The sequence below is a fragment of the Setaria viridis genome, chromosome 5 (genome assembly GCF_005286985.2).
Source record: "Setaria viridis chromosome 5, Setaria_viridis_v4.0, whole genome shotgun sequence".
In the NCBI taxonomy this organism is placed as follows: domain Eukaryota; kingdom Viridiplantae; phylum Streptophyta; class Magnoliopsida; order Poales; family Poaceae; genus Setaria; species Setaria viridis.
Window position 1 is genome coordinate 32,199,957 of NC_048267.2, and position 18,580 is coordinate 32,218,536.

The 18,580-nt window shown below is 46.6% G+C and overlaps 1 protein-coding gene across 2 annotated transcripts; it reads right to left on the reverse strand.

The window, feature by feature from the left end:
* Positions 1-10,140: 10,140 nt before the first annotated feature.
* Positions 10,141-14,342, reverse strand: LOC117859265 (uncharacterized). Of its 2 annotated transcripts, none has more exons than XM_034742475.2 (9): positions 14,052-14,342; positions 12,962-13,756; positions 12,714-12,797; positions 11,841-11,999; positions 11,713-11,769; positions 11,299-11,372; positions 10,851-10,911; positions 10,661-10,762; positions 10,141-10,570 (listed from the first exon to the last, which is right to left on the reverse strand). In XM_034742475.2, exons 1-9 carry the CDS (start codon positions 14,082-14,084, stop codon positions 10,502-10,504), a joined length of 1,434 nt encoding a protein of 477 aa, XP_034598366.1. In that variant the 5' UTR covers positions 14,085-14,342; the 3' UTR covers positions 10,141-10,501. The 2 variants fall into 2 exon arrangements, with proteins under 2 accessions (XP_034598366.1, XP_034598365.1); XM_034742474.2 differs by having other exon boundaries at positions 10,851-10,947; positions 14,052-14,334.
* Positions 14,343-18,580: the final 4,238 nt, after the last annotated feature.

Consider the following 18,580-nt stretch of genomic DNA (forward strand, 5'->3'; position numbering starts at 1 on the left):
GTTGTTTAAGTGTAGTTATTAGCTATTCATGCTTGTTATCTTTTCGTGCTTTTTGTTCATGCTCTACTCCGAGGTTGGTTCTATGTTTGGTTGTTGTGCTAGATGCGTTTCCTGAGGCTTCGAAGCCTTTGGCCGTTTGAGCCGTGAGATTTCGAGGCTCGAGTCTTGGTTATGCGGTAAAAACTCTTTTCAGATTTGTAACAAAACTCGTAGCAGCAAGGAATAAACACCGTTTTTCTTTTCAAAACGTCACCCCCCTATTCCTTTGTGCGAGGGTTTTGTTTTAGGTTACTAAATATTTATGATGCTTGTGTTTGTTAGACTTGTGTTATTTTGATTCATTGCCTTAGTGTATTCTTCACACAAAGGGATGAAGGGCCTTTTTGGTAAAAGACGTCACCCCACTTTCATTCCTTTGCGTGAAAGATGTTGGTTGGTGCCTTTCTAATTAGAAAACTTGTTGTGCTAAAGTTTGTGTTTCGAGTATTCTAGAGATAAGTTGACAAAAACTTATTCTCGAGTTTTGTTGACTTAAAAATTTAACGTAAAGTTGGGTCAAAATCGTAACTATTGGTTGCTTTGACCGTAAAGCTTATGAATCTGCGAGGTTGGGTAGAATTTTTATAAAAGCTGATTGCGTGAAACTTGAGAACCTGCAAGGTTGGAAAGAAATTCTTCGTCACATATGAGTGAGAGGCTCAAATGCTGCAACTTTTTGTTGCTTTTGCCCCATTCTTGCGTAGAAACGCAAGTTCTCGTTGCACAAAAATGCGAGGTTTCGCAACTTGTTGTTACTTTAGGGTAAATCTTGCATCGAAATGCAAGTCTTTGCACAGAAATGGAATTTTTCGTCGCACAGAAATGGGAGGTCTCGCAACTTGTTGTTGCTTTAGTGTGGATCTTGCGCAGAAATGCAAGTCCTTGCGCATAAATGCAATTTTTCATCGCACAGAAATGCGAGGTCTCACAACTTGTTGTTGCTTTAGTGTGGATCTTGCGCAGAAACGTATGTCCTTGCGCAGAAATGCAAGTTAGTAGCCTCTTTGAGAAATTGTTTTTTATCATAATGTAAAAAGTTTACATGGATCCGCCTCGTTAAAAACCTTGCCTCCAGTGTAGAGCCACCCTAGCAAGGAGAAGAGTATGATCCGCTCATGGAAAAGTAAATACGATAAAGTAAATTTAGTGCCCTCGACGTTGTTTATACATTCACAAGTCGAAGGCTTTTATAAGTGTAGCGACTATGGGTAATATTTGCATAGGTTGTCCACAGTCCAAGAGTGTGGCACCTCTGCTCCAAGCTGATCTGCGAGATAAAAGGATCCTAACCTGTTGCTTCGAGTGACAACATATATCCCTTCCCAAGTTTCTTGCAACTTCCCGAGGTTCTCCCAGCTTTTTCTTTTTTTGATAACCATGTCTCCCACCTTGATTTCTTTTTTGACTACCTTCTTATCCCTCCATTTTCTTGTTTCTTGTTGGTACTTGGCAAGGTTTTCTGCTGCTTGTAGTATGTCAAGCTCTATCATATCTTTGTTGATCTTTTCATTATCTGAGTTAGCCTTGATCTTTAGCACTCTCAAGCTTTTGTTCTTGATTTCCTCAAGTGTCATTGCATCAGAGCCATATAAGAGCCGAAAAGGTGTGAAACCTGTTGCTCTTGACGCTGTGGTGTTGTGGGACCATATTATTCTTGAGAGCTCATCTACCCATTTTCCTTTCTTTTGATCGAACATACATTTTTTTATGCTTGAAAAGATTATGCCATTTTCTCTTTCTACAACTCCATTGGATTGAGGATGATATACTGAAATAAATTTTACTTTGGTTCCTATACTTGCACAAAACTCCTTGAAATCGTAACAATCAAATTGCTTGTCGTTGTCCACGATTAGCTCTCTGGGAACCCTGAATCTGCAGATGATATTCTACCAAAAGAACTTTTGCACAGAGCTTGAGGTTATATTTGCTAATGGCTTAGCCTCAATCCATTTGGTAAAGTAGTCGACTGCCACCATTGTGAACTTGCAGTTGCCTTGAGCGGTTAGCAGCTGTCCTACCAGGTCCGCCCATCTTTTGCAGTGGCCAAGTTGGCGGTATGAGTTGTATTGGAAGTGGAGGTGCCTTTTGTTGATTGGCTATTTTCTGGCAAGCCTCACAACTTCTTACCAAGCTTCGAGCATCAAGTATTGCGGTCGGCCAATAGAACCCTTGCCTTATGGCTTTACCCACCAAGGTTTTGGTTCTGATATGAGAACCACAAAACCCGCTGTGGATTTTAGCTAGTAATTCTTTTCCATTCTCCGAGGTTATGCACCTTAACCAAGGAGTCGATATTTCAGATTTGTACAATCCTCCATCCACAATGGCATAGCCCCTAGCTCTTTGCTTCATTCTGCTTAGGTCAGCGTCATCATGGGGCTCGAAGTGTCCCGTTAGATAGGCCATGATTGGAGCTCTCCAGTCAAATCTGGTGATTGCATTAATAACCTTCAAGGCTAGCTCTTTTGTTGAAGGCGAATGGATGACTTCGTAGAACACATTAGGAGGCATAGGCTGAATTTGTGCCGTTGCTTTTGCTAGTCTATCTGCTTCATCATTTTCTACCCTTGGATGTGATGTATGATGAATCCCTTGAAATATTTTTCCATTGATCTCACCGTAGCTAGGTACTTTACGAGCTCTAGCTCTCTAGCGTTGCTGTTTTTCTCAATGTTCTCTTGAATTACTTTTGAGTTTGTCTTTACAATAAACACTTGTTGGCCCAAGGTCTTCATTTTTCTTAGCCCCAAGAGTAATGCTTCATATTCAGTAGTATTGTTGGTGGACCTTGCTTCGTTTGTGAAAATCAAGCCTTGCGGCATATATGATTTTGACGCCCGATGGTGAGGTGATGATGGCGAACACTCTAGCCCCCTTGTCACACCAAGCCCCGACACAGTGTATGATCCATGGGATCTCAATTTCAGTTTGGCTAATACATGAAGATGTCCAGTCTACTATGAAATTGGCTAGAACTTGAGATTTGATTGCGCATCTCTTTTCGAAGTCCACCACATATTCAGACAATTCTGATGCCCATTTTGTTATTCTTCCCGAGGCTTCTCTGTTTGTGAAGAGATTGTGAAGCGGCTGATTGGTCACTACCACTATTCTGTGACCCTTGAATTAATGTCTTAGCTTGCGTGCTGCCATGATTATGGCATAGGCAATTTTTTCTAACTCCGAGTAGAACAGCTTTGAGCCTGAGAGTGCTTCTGATGCGAAATAAAATGGTGTGTGTCTTGACTTGCCATCGATCTCTTTTTCTTGCACCAAGACGGCGCTAACTGTGGAGCTCGAGGCTGACAAGTATAGCAGCAAGGAGGACTTTGGCTCGGGCGGGCATAGCTTTGTCATGTTTGTTAGGTAGTCTTTTAGCTTCGCGAAAGCTTTGCTCTGATGTTCCCCCATTCAAATTTCTTGGAGCTTCGCAACACTTGGAAAAGAGGCAAGATTCGTTCAGCAGCTTTTGGGATGAACCTGTTGAGGGCTTCTATTCTTCCTATTAACTTTTGCACATCTTTCATCGAGGTTGGTTCTTTCATGTCAACGAGGGCTTGAATTTTATCTGGATCAGCCTCGATGCCTTTTGTTGAGACCAGGCATCCCAATACCTTGCTTTGCTGAAATCCAAATACACATTTTTAAGGATTCAGCTTTAGGTTTGCTACCCTCAGGTTGGCAAAGGTTTTTGAGAGGTCATGAATCTTTTTACAACAATATCATCTATGTAGGCTAGAATGTTTCTTCGAAGTTCTTGCACAGGACTATTGCTATCATTATTGAAAAGGTTTGCCCTGCATTCTTGAGCCCCTCGGGCATTCTTAGCAAGCATTATGTCCCAAATGGAGTTATGAAACTTGTTTTTTTCCTTATATTCCTTTTTCATTCGAACCTGGTCGTAGCCTTGAAAGTGCATCTAAGCCCCTAAGTGGGTTTTGGTGAATTGAATGACAAAATGATTAAAGGACTAACTTATTTTACTTAAGATTGTGTGCAGAATTTTATTCTCATATTTATGATATGATATTGTCTCTTAAGATAAATGTGTATTATATGGCTCACAACAAATAATAGCAAGTAAGTGTGTGATCCCGTGATGAAAGTGTATGATCAATGACAAGCAAAGGTGAAGTAAAACTTGGGGATATGCTTGATGGTTGATCTATTAGTCTCCAAATCATGTGATAGCTTGATTGACAAGTAAAAGGATCATCAAGAAAAGAATAGTGATATTCACAAATGGATATTGCAACACTTCATGAGTATATGAGAAAAAGACATGAGTTTATGTGCTACATATTGGTCTTGCTATTAGAACTTGCAAATCATGAGATATTCTTTATCAATCAAGAACAAGCATTTGAAGAGGATTTCAAATAGGATTTCATTGTTGATGTCAAAGCAAAGCTAAACTCAAAGTGGCAAGAATAGGTGAAGAAATTAAGCGAGATACTGGAGCGAGGGACTAAGCAAGCTTTGGACAAGCGACGGCTTGGGCCATGTGCGTTTTGCTAAGGTGAAGTGGCTAGTATCCGGGAGGTTTCGAAATATCATATCTAGGCCTTACGGAGGGAAGCAAGGCAATGCATTCAATCTAGTGTGATTGGTAAAATAGAGTGACTTAAGGAGGATTCAAGTATATCTTATCATGAACAAGGGAGAATCCTAAGTCACTAGCTCAAGATGGATGTGCTCAAGATGATATCTATGTTAAGAGCCCTCAAATGATTATTGATCAATGTATGGCATGGATGAAAACTTTCAAGCTCAAGTGGAGGATCTTGAGTTTATATTTATTCTTGAGTATAGGTATGCCGTATTATCAAGAGGGATGCAACATTAGCTAATTGACAACACCAGAAGTGCTCTTAGTTGACCTGTGAGATTGGCCTTAAGAAAACCCTTGAGTGAGCTAACTGTCCCTACTCAACTAATAATGGTTGTTTCAACCAGTAGATGAACTATAAGTGAGTATTTGAGTGTTTTGGGGCTAACTCGGCCAAACTAACCTAACTGGTTTGGCAGACCGATCTGACCGGGCTGGGGATTAGATAGCAAATAGCTAACTCAGTCGGCGGTTTGGCAGACCAGTCTAAGGGCAACGGCTAGTTTTTCAAACTAGACCAGTCTAATCAGTCTAGAAACCGGTCTGACCGGTCTGACCTGCCCCAACAGCTAATTTCTGGTTTGTGGGGTTATATATACCCCTTAGCCTCCTCCTTGAAAGGCTACTAGTTCCACACGACTTGAACACCATCTATTAACCAGAAGAGCTCTCCCCAACCTCTGTTTGTGAGACTTGAGTGATTCTTGAGAAATCTTTGAGTTGGGTTGAGAGAGTGATCTTGTGTGAGTATTAGTGAGTTGAAAAGAGCAATCCATAGCTTGAGCACTTGTGGTAGCTGTTGAGAAATCCTTTGAAGCATTTATTACTCTTGGAGGTGGGCCTCCTAGATGGCTAGGTGTCGCTAGCTAGCTCCCAAGGTGTGGTGAGTAGCGGCAAGTTTGTGAGGGTTGCGATCTTGCCTCCGCAAGGAAAAAGATCAACTAGTGGAGATGAGGAAAGTGGTTGAAAGATACCCGACTTGTTGGAAGGGAGTTGAAATAGACTCGTATTCTAATAGGCTCCTCAACGGAGACGTAGGATTCGTTGGGTTGAATCTGAGTTTCGGATAAACAAATCCTTGTGTCTTCATTTTGGTTTGCTCCACTTGTTGATTTCTAGCAATTTACTTGTGCTTCCACTTTGATCTATTTGGGTGTGCTTGTCTTGTGTGTAGGAACTATTTTTCCCTGTTGGAAATCATCTACAGAAGCCACCCTCCAAGTTTTGTTGGTGCTAGAAGTCAAGGAGAGACTCGAGCAGCACTTGAGTATCACCCTGCCTGGACCGGTCTGGTAAACCGGTTTGACCGGTTTAGCTTGGACAGTGCTGCTGAGTGGGTTGAAGTTTTATAAATTGATCATCTCACCTATGCACCCCCACTCTAGGGGACATCTCGGTCCTTTCAAGCCTGAGAATATGTAGTGACAACATTTCACTGTTTATAGCATCATCTACCACCTTGTGAACCTTCTCTAGTGGGAAGGCATCTTTTGGATAGGCCTTGTTTAGGTCGGTGATGTCTATATACATTCTCCATTTGCCTTTCTTCTTCTTGACTGGGACTGTGTTTGCCAACCACACAGGGTACATGACTGGGCGTATCACATTTGCATCAATTAGTCTTTGAACCTCTGATTTAATAGCTTGTATGTTGTCCTCCGATATTTTTCGAAGTTGTTGTTTTTTGGATCTCATGGTTGTTTTTATTTCTAGCTTGTGTTCTATTATATCTCTGTCGACCCCTTGCGGATCACTTGTGGACCATGCGAAGACATCTTTGTTTTTGTTTAAGAACTCAATTAGCTTTTTTTCTTCGTCGAGCTCGAGGTTAGCGCCAATTATTACAGCTCTGTCTAGAATGCAATCATCTAGTAGCACTCTTTTGGTTTCACCATTGGCGCTTCCTTTCACCTTTTCTTTGTCTCTTTTAAGCTCGACTTATGGTTTTTTTTTCTCTAATAGCTCAGGCTCGTCGGGGCTTGTTAAGTGGTGTACATTTTTTTTGGCCCGAGGTTGCGCCTTTTTTAATGTTCCTGGCTGTTTGTTGGTCGCCATAGACTGTGATGACTCCTTTCATGGCTGGGATCTTCATACACTGAAATAGTTGCCTTATTGCTGCGTCAAATTTGTTGATGAACCCTCTGCCAAGGATAGTGAAATATGGATAGCACATCTCGACAATGTCAAACGTTATGTGTTCTGTTCTGGTGTTGTCTAGGTTTCCAAATGACACCGAAGTGATATTTTCCCCAAGGCTCTAAATGGCCTTCCCTCGAAGCCAAGCAATGGCACTTCTGCCGGCTGTAGTAGATGAGGATCAATTTTCATTTCTCTAAACGTATTTGCAAAAATGATATCCGCTGAGCTTCCATTATTGATTAATAGTTTTCCAATTTTCCACCCTGCTACAATGGCCTTGATCACCATCGCATCATTATGTGAGGTTGTCATTAGTTTGAAGTCCTCTTCTATGAAGGAGATAGGCATGTGTGCCCATTCTAGCTTGGCTGGTGGTCCATCGGGGATGATGGAACTTACTTGTCTGAAGTAATTTTGTTTCTGCCTTTTGTTCTCGAACTCAAGAGAAGATCCCCTTGCAATTGACATGATCATGCCGTAGGTGGGCATAGTGTCTGAATCGGTTTCTATGTTTTCGAGTTGCGAGGATCCTTCTGATATTGGCATTATCATGCCGTAGGTGGGTAAGGTTTTGGGGTTGTTGTTTTGGGTGTTGTTGGGCTCTGCGTTAGGTATTTGGTTGGGTAGGTTTGGTGGGGGTAGTGCTATTTCGTGTAAAGGCTAGAAAGGTGTGAAGCTTGCAGTTTGCGAGGCTTGCTAACTTTAGGGTTGAAATTGTGGCGAATGTTGCCACATCATGGCAGGTTTAAAGTTTGTGAGGTTAGTATTTGGGTTTGTATGTGGATAAGCTTGGAAGTATGGTTGTTGTGGCCAGAAAGAGGTATGGTGGATAGTTTTGGGTGCTGCGGCAACTCTTTTTTCTTCAGCTATTCTTTCGAAGGTCTTTTTTGTTTCTGGGCAAAAGTCGGTTGTATGATCTAGTTGGTTTCCATGAAAAGTGCAATAAAATATTCGAGGTTGATTGTTTTGGTTGTGCGGCCTGGGAGGTCCTCTACCTCGGCCTCTTCCTCTTCCGGCGTGACCGCCTCTCTGGCCATTGCTATAATTTGCTTGCTATTGTTGCTGAGGTTGTCTACTATTATCTTGGTTTTGTTGTTGCGAGGATTGAGCACCCTCGATTGGTAGGACATGTTGAGCTAGATTGGTAGGACATGTTGAGCTAGGCATGATTGTTGATGTTGAGCAAAATTGTAACTTGAAGCTTGCCAATTTTGGTCTTTTTGAGATTGCCTTTGGCGATTTCTTTCCATCACTCTTTTTCTATGATCCTCATCCGACCTGCAATACTTTTCCAACTCGGCGAACAAAGCTTCCATGGCTTTTGGCTTTTCTCTTGTTAGGTGCGAAGCTGTTGGGCCTGGGGCTAGCCCTCTGATGCAATCTGCTATGGTTACACTCTCATCCACATCTGGAGTTTGCGATTTTAGCTGCACAAATCTTCTAATTGGCCAGGGGCTCTTTGTCTTTCTGGATGCAATGAAACAAGTCACTTGGGTTTGATGTTGCTCGATGGAACCTTGCAAGTTTTGTATTAGCTTGGTTTTGAGGTCTATCCAACTGTAAATTGACTACGGTGGAAGTAGCGAGTACCAGTTTAGTGCTACTCCTTCGCAGGCTATAATTAGAGACTTGGCTAAAACCATATCATCTCCTCTAGCAGATGCTACTGTAGCTTCGTAGCTCATGAGGAACTGGTGAGTGTCATTTTGCCCATCGAATTTTGGCAGTGTGACCACATTGTAGGTTGTGGGCCATGGAGCCGTTTGCAAGCCCAAAGACAATGGAGAGTTTCTAACAACTATTACGTAAGCATTTGTCATTGTTGGGGCGTTGTGCCTAACGAGGTTGGGATTTGCATGCGTGATAGGTGTGTCGTTCATGACATGCTGCTGTCTCGAAAGCAGTGGTTGTGGTGGCGTGGTTTGCAGGTATTGCAGCTCATCCAACTCCTCTTGCAATTCCGCTAGCTGTTTTTTTTGCTTTATTTAATTTCGCTATTTTGTTGACCGCTAGCCATTGTGCTTCCAATTCTTGGGCAAATCTTTCATGTTCTTTTTTAGTGCTTCGAGCTGCTTTAAATCGAGGCCAATTCTTTTTTTGCCTCCCCGAGTAGATCGTTTCTTGTGCTTGTTTCTGTTTTGTGTTTGTTTTGAAGTCTCCGAGTCAGCACTTTTCTTCTCCCTCCTTGTTCCTAAACTAGCCTCAATTCTTTTCAATTTCTCCAGAGTGTCTGTATTGTCTTGATCAATATGAACGAGCCCTCTCTCTTGCTCTCTTTCACCCTCGGTGCTTTCCTACGGTGCAGTCTTCTTCTTCTTTGGTGATGGCATCGCGGGTTGTTTTGTAGCTGAGAACACGGTGGGCACCCTGTTGGTCTCAAAGGAACTCAACACCAACAGATGTATGAATGGAAAGAGATAACACTTGTAAGTTCTAAAAAACAATAAGTCTCTATTTACAACGGGGTAGGGCTCCCCTGACCCGTGAGCCACTTTACATTCCGGAAATGTCCCTTCTCAACTACTAAATTCCTAGAATATGTCGTACATAAAATCATTGGGGTAAAGTGTACAAATTGAATTCCTCTATGCAGTCACGCTTCTCATGCCTTCATCTTCTTAACCTCGGGATTTCACCTTTGTGCTAGATCCAGCTTCCAGCCTTGCATCATCACCCTCGCGCTAGGTAAAACCTCCAACCTCGTGGTGCTTGGTCCGTTCGTGGTGCTTGGTCCGTTCGTGGTGCTTCAAGAGCTTGTAACCTCACGACATCTTCACTTAGGTTCCATCCCTGAGTAAAGAGAAGAAAAGGTGATAGTTTGGTGCTCTTTGAACGCTCGAGGGTTACATCCCTGAGTGAAGAGAAGAAAAGGTGATAGTTTGGTGCTCTTTGAACGCTCGAGGGTTAGCTCGATTGGAGTTCGATCATCAGCCAATAGTTGTCAGCTTCGAATCCCAAAGTAACGAGGAATATGGGAGGATCCGAGTTTTATTACAGAATAGCCTCCATAAGAAGTTGTGAGGTTAATCAAGTTTTGTTCCTTGATCCAGAAGTTGCGAGGTTCGAGAGTTTCTAACTGAAGTTGCGAGGTTCGAGGGTTTCTAACTACTAACGGCGCTCGAGGTTGCTTAGTTTTTGGGTGATACCAACAAACAGGAACAAGAGCTCAGTCAAATCCAACATGGCAACACGAGAACAATCACCCGAGAAAAATTCAACAAACAGCGTATCAGGCAAGACGACCTGATAATAACCTTTTCCCAACGTGGCTCAGTCAAATTCAACACGCAGTATAACTGAAGAAAATCAACAGATATCATACTGGAACAGACGAACTGCATAAAAACAGATTGCAAAAACAAAAGCTTTAGATCTCCAAAAATTAAGTAACCTCATTTGTAACTGGAAGTTGGAACTCCAATTACAGAGCGCAATGTCAGCCCTTCACACCCATGTCAGCAAGCCTCTATGCATGTCATGCCACCTAAAAAAGGGTATACAACAACTGGAAATAGGAGCTTTGCAGTGCCGTCTTTCACAGCAATAAAACGCTCCACACCATTTAAATGCTCCCTCCTCAGATAACCACACAGGTCAGAAGAGAGCACAAGTCAACAGCAGAATGTACAGATTGCAGCAGTACCAATCCCACCTATTGGTCAGCTAATCTACATTTCATGCTACCGCAAAAAGCATGGCGGATGATACAGCCTACTGTGAGAATACAGTTGACTTGCAAACAGGGCACGAGATCCTCATCCCGAGCCACCTGTCGATGCACTGCAGAAGACAAGATGGATCCAGTAAAGATGTTAACCAGAACATTAGGACAGGAAACGGTTCTAATCAATTCTGAGTGTTCGCCTGTACCTCTTTGTGAAACTTGTGCATGCATGGCAGATGCCGGAGGCAGTCACCAGCAGCAGGACAGTCCAAGCATATAGGACAGGGTTCATCGGAGCAACTATCACCCTGACAAAAGGAAAAGAATGGAGTCAAATAGGGCTGCAAAACAAGGGAAAAGGAATGCGGATCATCATGAGTAAGACTGAATCCGAACCTCAACTAGTGACAGTGGCAGGCTGTTTATTTGATCATCAGAAGCACCTCTGTGATAGTTGCTGGAATCAAGTGCTATGAGGTTCTCATAGTCATCACTAACAAACAGTATACAAAACTAATCAATCAGAATGGACATGCAACAACCCATGCAAGGAAGAAACACATCAAGAGGGTCTCAATTCATACTGCAGGATCCATGGGACAAGCAATTTAAGCAACCTACAAGCTATTGCACTCCCCACATGAGCTGATTGGAGTATTAGCACTTTAGTAATATGAAACTTTGCAGAATGTGTTACCAGATAAACAACATTCGATACAATACAAATCAACCAAACATGATAGCAAAGCATGGAATTCTGAAAATAAGAGAATGTATGGTTGCAGAAATTTCCACCAAACAACAATGTTTGAAAAGAAAATGCCACAGAACAGAAAATACTTACTCATCAGAATCTGGAGAAAATGTATCCCCACAGTTATCAAATGCTTCAGCAAGTGAGTCCAGTACAGCCATTCTCTACATGTTACCAAACAAAAAACACAGCATGCTTACTATGACTTTAATATTGAAATTGTATTAGAGCAGTATCCTTCTTTAGATCTAGTGAGGGATGTGAAAGGAGACTTTTGCTTTGGTACTATCCCTCCATATCAAAATTAACCTATTGACATATTGAGTGGCACTTTATATACTTTTACTGTAACTATCACCACAAGCCAAGCGTTGTGGGTATTTAGGTGTATACAAGCTGCTTGTAGTACACACTCTGTATTCGTAAAGCAGACGAGAAAACTAGGTAAATGCTCTCAAAATTCCGAAGTAGAATGATTTTCTAGAATATAAAGTATGTTCTAACCGTTTCTAGATCCATGTCTTCTCTGAAGCATCCCCTGGTCAACTGAGAGATAAGCATCTGAGAATGAGAAAATGTCAGGGCACAGGACAGAGGTAGAGGTTCAAGAAATTAGTTTATAAGCATCTCACATCGCGTTGTGCCGCTTGCGGGCAGTTAGTGTTTCTTGGCAAACTTCTTCTGCTTGACACTGGAATTGGAGTACGATTGGGTGCCCAAGAAGCAGAACTTTGAACAGGTGAGTGCCGGCCAAATGAATACAAGTGTGCCATTGATCTGTCCCTCTGGCTCTGGGGAGAACAAGAGTACACTTTTTTAGAAAAAAAAAAAGGATGCTACTGAAAGCCAGATAAATAGTAACTGAGAAATGGAATGCCATAGTAAAAAGGAGAGAACATGGACATAGGTCAAGGAGAGGATTCATATAAATGAGAATAGGAATAGACATGAAATGTCACATAGCCAATACATGGTAATACATAGGTACAAATTTAAAATGTAAGTCAAGAATGGAGCAATAAGAGATACTCCCTCCGTCTCAAATTACTATTTGTTTTAACTTTTTTCTATATACATAGCTTTTGATATGTACCTAGATATATACTATGTCTAGATACATAGCAAAAGTTATGTATCTTGAAAAGCTAAAACGAATTGTAATTTGGGACGGAGGGAGTACTTGTTAAGCTATAATAGTATATTACTTCTACTGAGACTTGGTTTCTATTTAATGGACCCACCAAGTGCTGAATTTTATACGGTTACAGTTACAGGAATACAGGCAAACATCATGATATGCATCCTCTTGCAGTTCCAATACTTGATAGGATGCAATCGACAAACTTGACTAAGTTGTTCCATAACTTTCGAACAGAACTATCAGGATCAACATATCAGTTCATAATTAAAGCAATTGGTTATGCATAAACATGTCTACATGACTTTCACAATCCAGAAAACAACACCTTGTACTGTACTATGCATCAAGCCATGCAACAACTTACAGAACTAGACTGCCCTTCTCTTGCAGCAAATCTGGCATGCTCAGCATCTTGCTCATGTAATGTCCAGGCTATTGTCATATCAACCTGCAAGAGTGCAAGATGTCAGAAATAAGTGAGCTATTTGTGGTATAGACAGAAAATCATCAGAAGCAGACACACGAACAGAAAAATCAACTAAGAAACATAAATTAGTTGAAAAGACACCAAAACACGGAAATATTAAGATTTGAGTAGTCCAGTATAACAACCGATTCAGAATGCTGAGAGCCTGGCTGTTCCTGATTGAGCTGCTCCTGAAGCTTGCGGGCAAACACCTCATCATCCTCAATTTGCCTGGTTCTCAACTGATGCTCATCAGGAAGAGGAAAGTTCAGCCCTTTGATCCTCGAAAGCCATGTTGAGCTACTATCTTCCATAATAAAATCATCACATGCAGAAACTTCACGATTAGCTAGAGAGCCTTCAGTGAACATCCCAACCCCATTTTCTCTCTTGCCAGCATCCCACGGGTACCCCAGTGTGTTGGAAGGATCAGCAGGTCTTGCACCAAGAATACCCTTCCAGCGATCACCTGCTGCAGCAGAACCATTGTGATACTCCTTGCTCTCTGATCCTTGTGGCAGCAAAGTGACCGAGTTGCGAAGCTGATCACCCCAATCACCCCAACCACCCCAACACCCAGCTCCAACATCTCCATCGTCTCCAGCCTTGCGCTTGCTCACCAGTTCACTCCAAGGATCCGTCCCAGCTCCCACGACGCCACGAACATCACGGAGCGATTCTCCACGGAGCTTAGGAGGCCCCGCCGCCCACGCGCTCTCCCCGTCGCCAACCTTCTCCTTCCCTTTCTTCGCCACGTCGCTGGGCTGACGCAGCGACCTCGCCGCACCCTCTTGCCTGGAGAGGCTGTCCACGCCGCCGCCTCCACCCTCGCGATCAGCACCTGTCCACGCCTGACGCGCGGGACGCTTGTGCTGAGGCGAGTGCGCCGACACCTCGTCCTCGGAGTCCGATGACAAGTCCACCACCTGCACCTCCATCCCCTGCAAAAAAGTGGGGAAATGCCATGAGGATCAAGGGCAAGCCCGACGCGAAATTTTTGGAAAATAAGCTCCACAGACACAAGGGAAATTTGGGGAAATGCCAAGAGGATCAGAGGCGCGCTCTATGCAAAAAATTTGGAAAATAAGCTTCACAACTACAAGGGAAAAAATCGCAAAAGGCGGACGGATTGGAGGATCCAATCCCTCCCAGAAACCGAGACGTGGAACCGATTGCTCGCAGAAATGGAAATGGAAAAATAAGAACCGAAATGAACCCCCAACGAGTACTCCTTACCAGCGAGGGAAAATACAAATCCCGAATCCGCATAAATCCTCCCCGCCCGCACCAGTCGAGGAGAGATGGGGAAGGGCAGCGAGCTACGGGAGAAGAATTCGAGGTGAGATGTTCCCGTGGGCGGGGGCTTGGCGAAGCGCCCGGCGGTGCAGTGAGGCTTCGAGGGTTCGTCTGGTGATCGGGGGAGCTGGGGAGGTCGCGAGGACCCGGCCGCCGGTGAGGGGATCTCGAAAAGTTTGAGGCGCAGGAGAGAGTGAATTTTGGGCCAACGGGGACACGTGTAAAAGGCTTTCTTTAGGAAACTGTAAAGACCACCTGTGTAAGTACTAAGAGCATTTCTAGTAGATTGAGGGAATCCACCCTCGCAATTTTTGGATTTTGGACATGCATTCTTCAGGAGATCCCTTTCTTTCCATCTGACATGTGGGATCCACCTGTCAGTGACCAAATCAACCTTCTTCCCTCTTCTCCTCCTCCCTCCCTCTCCTCTCCCTTGCCTCTCCACCCATAGCAGGGCGGCGGCGGCGCCCGACCTTGCGTTGAAGACTGGCAGCAGGTGGATCGGCTCGGGGATGGCCGGCGGGGTGGATCGCTCATGGAGGGTGAGGGCAGCCAGTGGCGCACATGGCAGTGCGTCCAGCAACGAGCGCAGAGGGCGAGGGCGGCCGGTACCCAGCGGCGCGTGCGGAGGGCGACGGTGGCTGGCGACAAGTGGCGCGCACGGAAGGCGAGGGCCCCAGCACCGGCGACCATGGCGTGGGTGGCCAGCTTTCTTGTATCGGGCGCCCAGGTGGCCGGTGGACGGCGAGGTTGCCGACGGTGGTGTTGGTGGGGACGGCGAGGCGACCAGAGGGTGGATCGAACGACCACCATTTCTGACATGCCTGTAGATCGGACGGTTGTAGAGAAAAGGGGTGAGGGCGGCCAGTGGCGCACATGGCAGGGCGTCCGACGGCGAGCGCAGACGGCGAGGGCGGCCGATGCCCATCGGCGCGCATGGAGGGCAAGGATTGCCCCAGCACTGCAACCATGGTGCGGGTGGCCGGCAGCGAACGAGGAGGGCGTGGGTGGTCGACGACCGGTGGCGCGCACGAAAGGCGAGGGCCCCAGCACCGGCGACCATGGCGTTGGTGGTTGGCTTTCTTGTGTCGGACGCCCAGGTGGCCGGTGGAGGCGAGGTTGCCAACGGTGGCGCTGGTAGGGACGGCGAGGCAACCAGATGGTGGATCGAACAACCACCATTTCTCACACGCCTGTAGATCTGATGGTTGCAGAGAAAAAGGGTGAGGGCGGCCAGTGGCGCACATGGTAGGGCGTCCGACGGCGATGCAGAGGGCGAGGGCGGCCGGTGCCCAGCGGTGTGCGCGAAGGGCGAGGTCCGCCCCAACACCACGACCATGGTGCGGGTGGTTGGCGACGAGCGCGGAGGGCGAGGGTGGCCGGCGACCAGTGGCGCGCACGGAAGGCGAGGGCCCTAGAACCGGCGACCATGGCGTGGGTTACCGGCTTTCTTATATCGAGCGCACAGGTGGCTGGTGGACGGCGAGGTTGCCGACGGTGGCGCTGGTGGGGACAGCGAGGCGACCAGAGGGTGGATCGAACGGCCACCTTTTCTGACACGCCTATAGATCGGACGGTTGTAGAGAAAAGGGGTGAGGGCGGCCAGTGGCGCACATGGCAGGGCGTCCGGCGGCGAGCGCAGAGGGCGAGGGTGGCCGGTGCCCAGCGGCGCGCGTGGAGGGCGAGGGCCGCCCCAGCACCGCGACCATGGTGCGGGTGGCCGGCGGCGAGCGCGGAGGGCGAGGGTGTCCGACGACCGCTGGCGTGCACGGAAGGCGAGGGTCGCAGCACCGACGACCATGGCGTGGGTGGCCGGCTTTCTTGTATCGGGCGCCCAGGTGGCCGGTGGACGGAGAGGTTGCCGATGGTGGCGTTGGTGGGGACGGCGAGGTGACCAGAGGGTGGATCGAACAGCCACCATTTCTGACACGCCTGTAGATCGGACGGTTCCAGATAGAAGGGGTGAGGGCGGCCAGTGGCGCACATGGTAAGGCGTCTGGTGACGAGCGCAAAGGGCGAGGGCGGCCGGTGCCCAGCGGCGTGCGCGAAGGGCGAGGGCCGTCCCAACACCATGACCATGGCGCGGGTGGCCGGCGGCGTGCACGGAGGGCGAGGGTGGCCGGCGACCGGTGGCGCGCACGGAAGGCGAGGGCCCCAGCACCGGCAACCATGGCGTGGGTGGCCGGCTTTCTTGTATCGGGCGCCTAGGTGGTTGGTGGATGACGAGGTTGCCGACGGTGGCACTGATGGGGACGGCGAGGCGACCAGAGGGTGGATCGAACGGCCACTATTTCTCACACGCCTGTGGATCGGACGGTTGTAGAGAGAAGGGGTGAGGGCACCCAGTGGCGCACATGGCAGGGTGTCCGGTGGCGAGCGTAGAGGGCAAGGGCGGCCGGTGCCCAGCGGCACGCGCGGAGGGCGAGGGCCGCCCCAGCACCGCGACCATGGCGCGGGTGGTCGGCGGCGAGCGCGGAGGGCGAGGGTGGCCGGCGATCGGTGGCGCGCACAGAAGGCGAGGGCCCCTACACCGGCGGCCATGGCGTGGGTGGCCGACTTTCTTGTATCGGGCGCCTAGGTGGCCGGTGGACGGCGAGGTTATCGATGGTGGCGCTGGTGGGGACGGCGAGGCGACCAGAGGGTGGATCGAACGGCTACCGTTTCTCACACGCCTATAGATCGGACGGTTGCAGAGAAAAGGAAGAAAGGGAGAAGGGAAGGGAGATAGGTGAATTCCCACGAAGAGGGAAGGGAGGGGGAAGAAAGGGGATTAAAAAAAATAAAGGAGAAAGGGGAATAGAAAGTGAATCTTGCTCGAGCAAGATTTCTCCCCTAAATCCCAATAAGGTAAGGGGAAAGGGGACTACAGAGATGCTCTAAGTTTGGTCGAAAAACTACTCAAATATGCATATAGTTAAGCCATTTCAACACATTTTTATAAATTACATAGCTTTACAAATATTAGATACTTCTAAAAGTAAACTGTTAGCACTTTTAGAGATTCCATAAAAAATCATTGATGGGAGTTTAAAGTGAGTTCACTATTTGTAAAATAAAAGAAAAAAAATCGATGCAGCGTAATGAATACGCTTAATGCAAGTACTTGAATAAATTTGACTCAGCTAGCTTGCCATATAATATATCGTTGAAAATGGATTCATTCGGTTAAGCATGTGCAAACTCGGTGCTTTTTACAATAAAACTAAGAAAAAAAACTAAAATGAGGGAGCTTTCATTTTAAACCTAAATCAAAGAGCCCCTCGATTTAGAAATGAAATGCAAGATGGGGGAGAAGATTGCCGGGCGTGATTTTTGCAGAGAAGGGAAAGATCCAAATGGATTAAGAAAGTGACAACTCAGACTCTAGCGATGGTGGCGCTCCGGTGAAGTTAGGGTTCGGATTCGTTCGTGATTTCGGGATTTAGGGTTACCTGTCGTGCCGAGGATAGAGGGAGCTCCTGAGTAGGCTGTCGGCCGGCGGTAGAGGCATGTTGCGGGTGGGACCGTGAGGCGATGGGGATGCCACTCGTCGCGGTGGTGGGAGACAACCAATGGGCGGTGAAGACAGTGGGGGTGCCACCTGAGCCGGGTGGGAAGCGCTTGTAGTAGGGGTGTTGGCTCATTCGCGACGGTTGTGGTTGTGGGCGCAGGCTCCGGTGGTAGTGGCGCTGCCAGATCTGGCTGGGAGGCGGGGGGTGGTAAGGGCTCATCCAAGGAATTGGCGTGGATTGAGAATGAGAGGAGAAGTAGGGGAGATGTGCAAGGGAGCCAAGAAGAAGATAGACGGATGAGTTAACCTTTAATGGAGAGTGAGAAATCCTATCCAACGTTTGATAGTTTTTCTTATATAACTTGCAATGTTTGAGATTCGTGCGAATAACATCAGCGGTTAGATTGTCACACCCATCCTCCTCAACCCTAGCAACTCGTCCACCCCACGCGCCGCCACCTTCTCATTTTGCTCCATGCACCACCGTCGCCTCCCTGCGCCGGTGCTGCCTGCCTCCACCGTGTTGCCTGCCTGCGCCGCCATCGCCGTTGACCCCGTCGTGCTGCTCGGCTCCACCGCGACTACCGCCCTACACCATTGCACCATTGCGGCTCGCCTTGCCAACCCTGCCGCGACTGCAGTCCTCCCCGACCCCACAACAACCTATCTCCATCGACTCTGCCGCGCCTGCTGGGCTACGCCGCCCCCATCATGCTGTTGTACGCCATCCCATTGAAGAAGAAGATGGTCAATTTTATTTTTAAAACGTTGGTCTTTCTTTCGAAGAAGTTTGAACATTATTGAAAATGTTGAAACAGATTGTGTAAAATGTTGAATGTGGAATATTTTTTTCAAAATGTTGATGTATGTATTAGAAAATTTTGAATTTAATACTATTAAATATTGGACTAACTTTTTGAAAATATTGAATCTATTATGATGATATGTTAATTTATATTTCTAATTGACCCTGAAGTTT

Coding starts and splice junctions, on each gene's coding strand:
- LOC117859265 (XM_034742474.2), bottom strand. CDS start 14,084: ATGCGGATTCGGGATTTGTATTTTCCCTCGCTG. Junction 12,000..12,713: donor GAGAAGGGCAGTCTAGTTCT/GTAAGTTGTTGC, acceptor TGTTCTCCCCAG/AGCCAGAGGGACAGATCAAT. Junction 10,571..10,660: donor TGCACAAGTTTCACAAAGAG/GTACAGGCGAAC, acceptor TGTCTTCTGCAG/TGCATCGACAGGTGGCTCGG.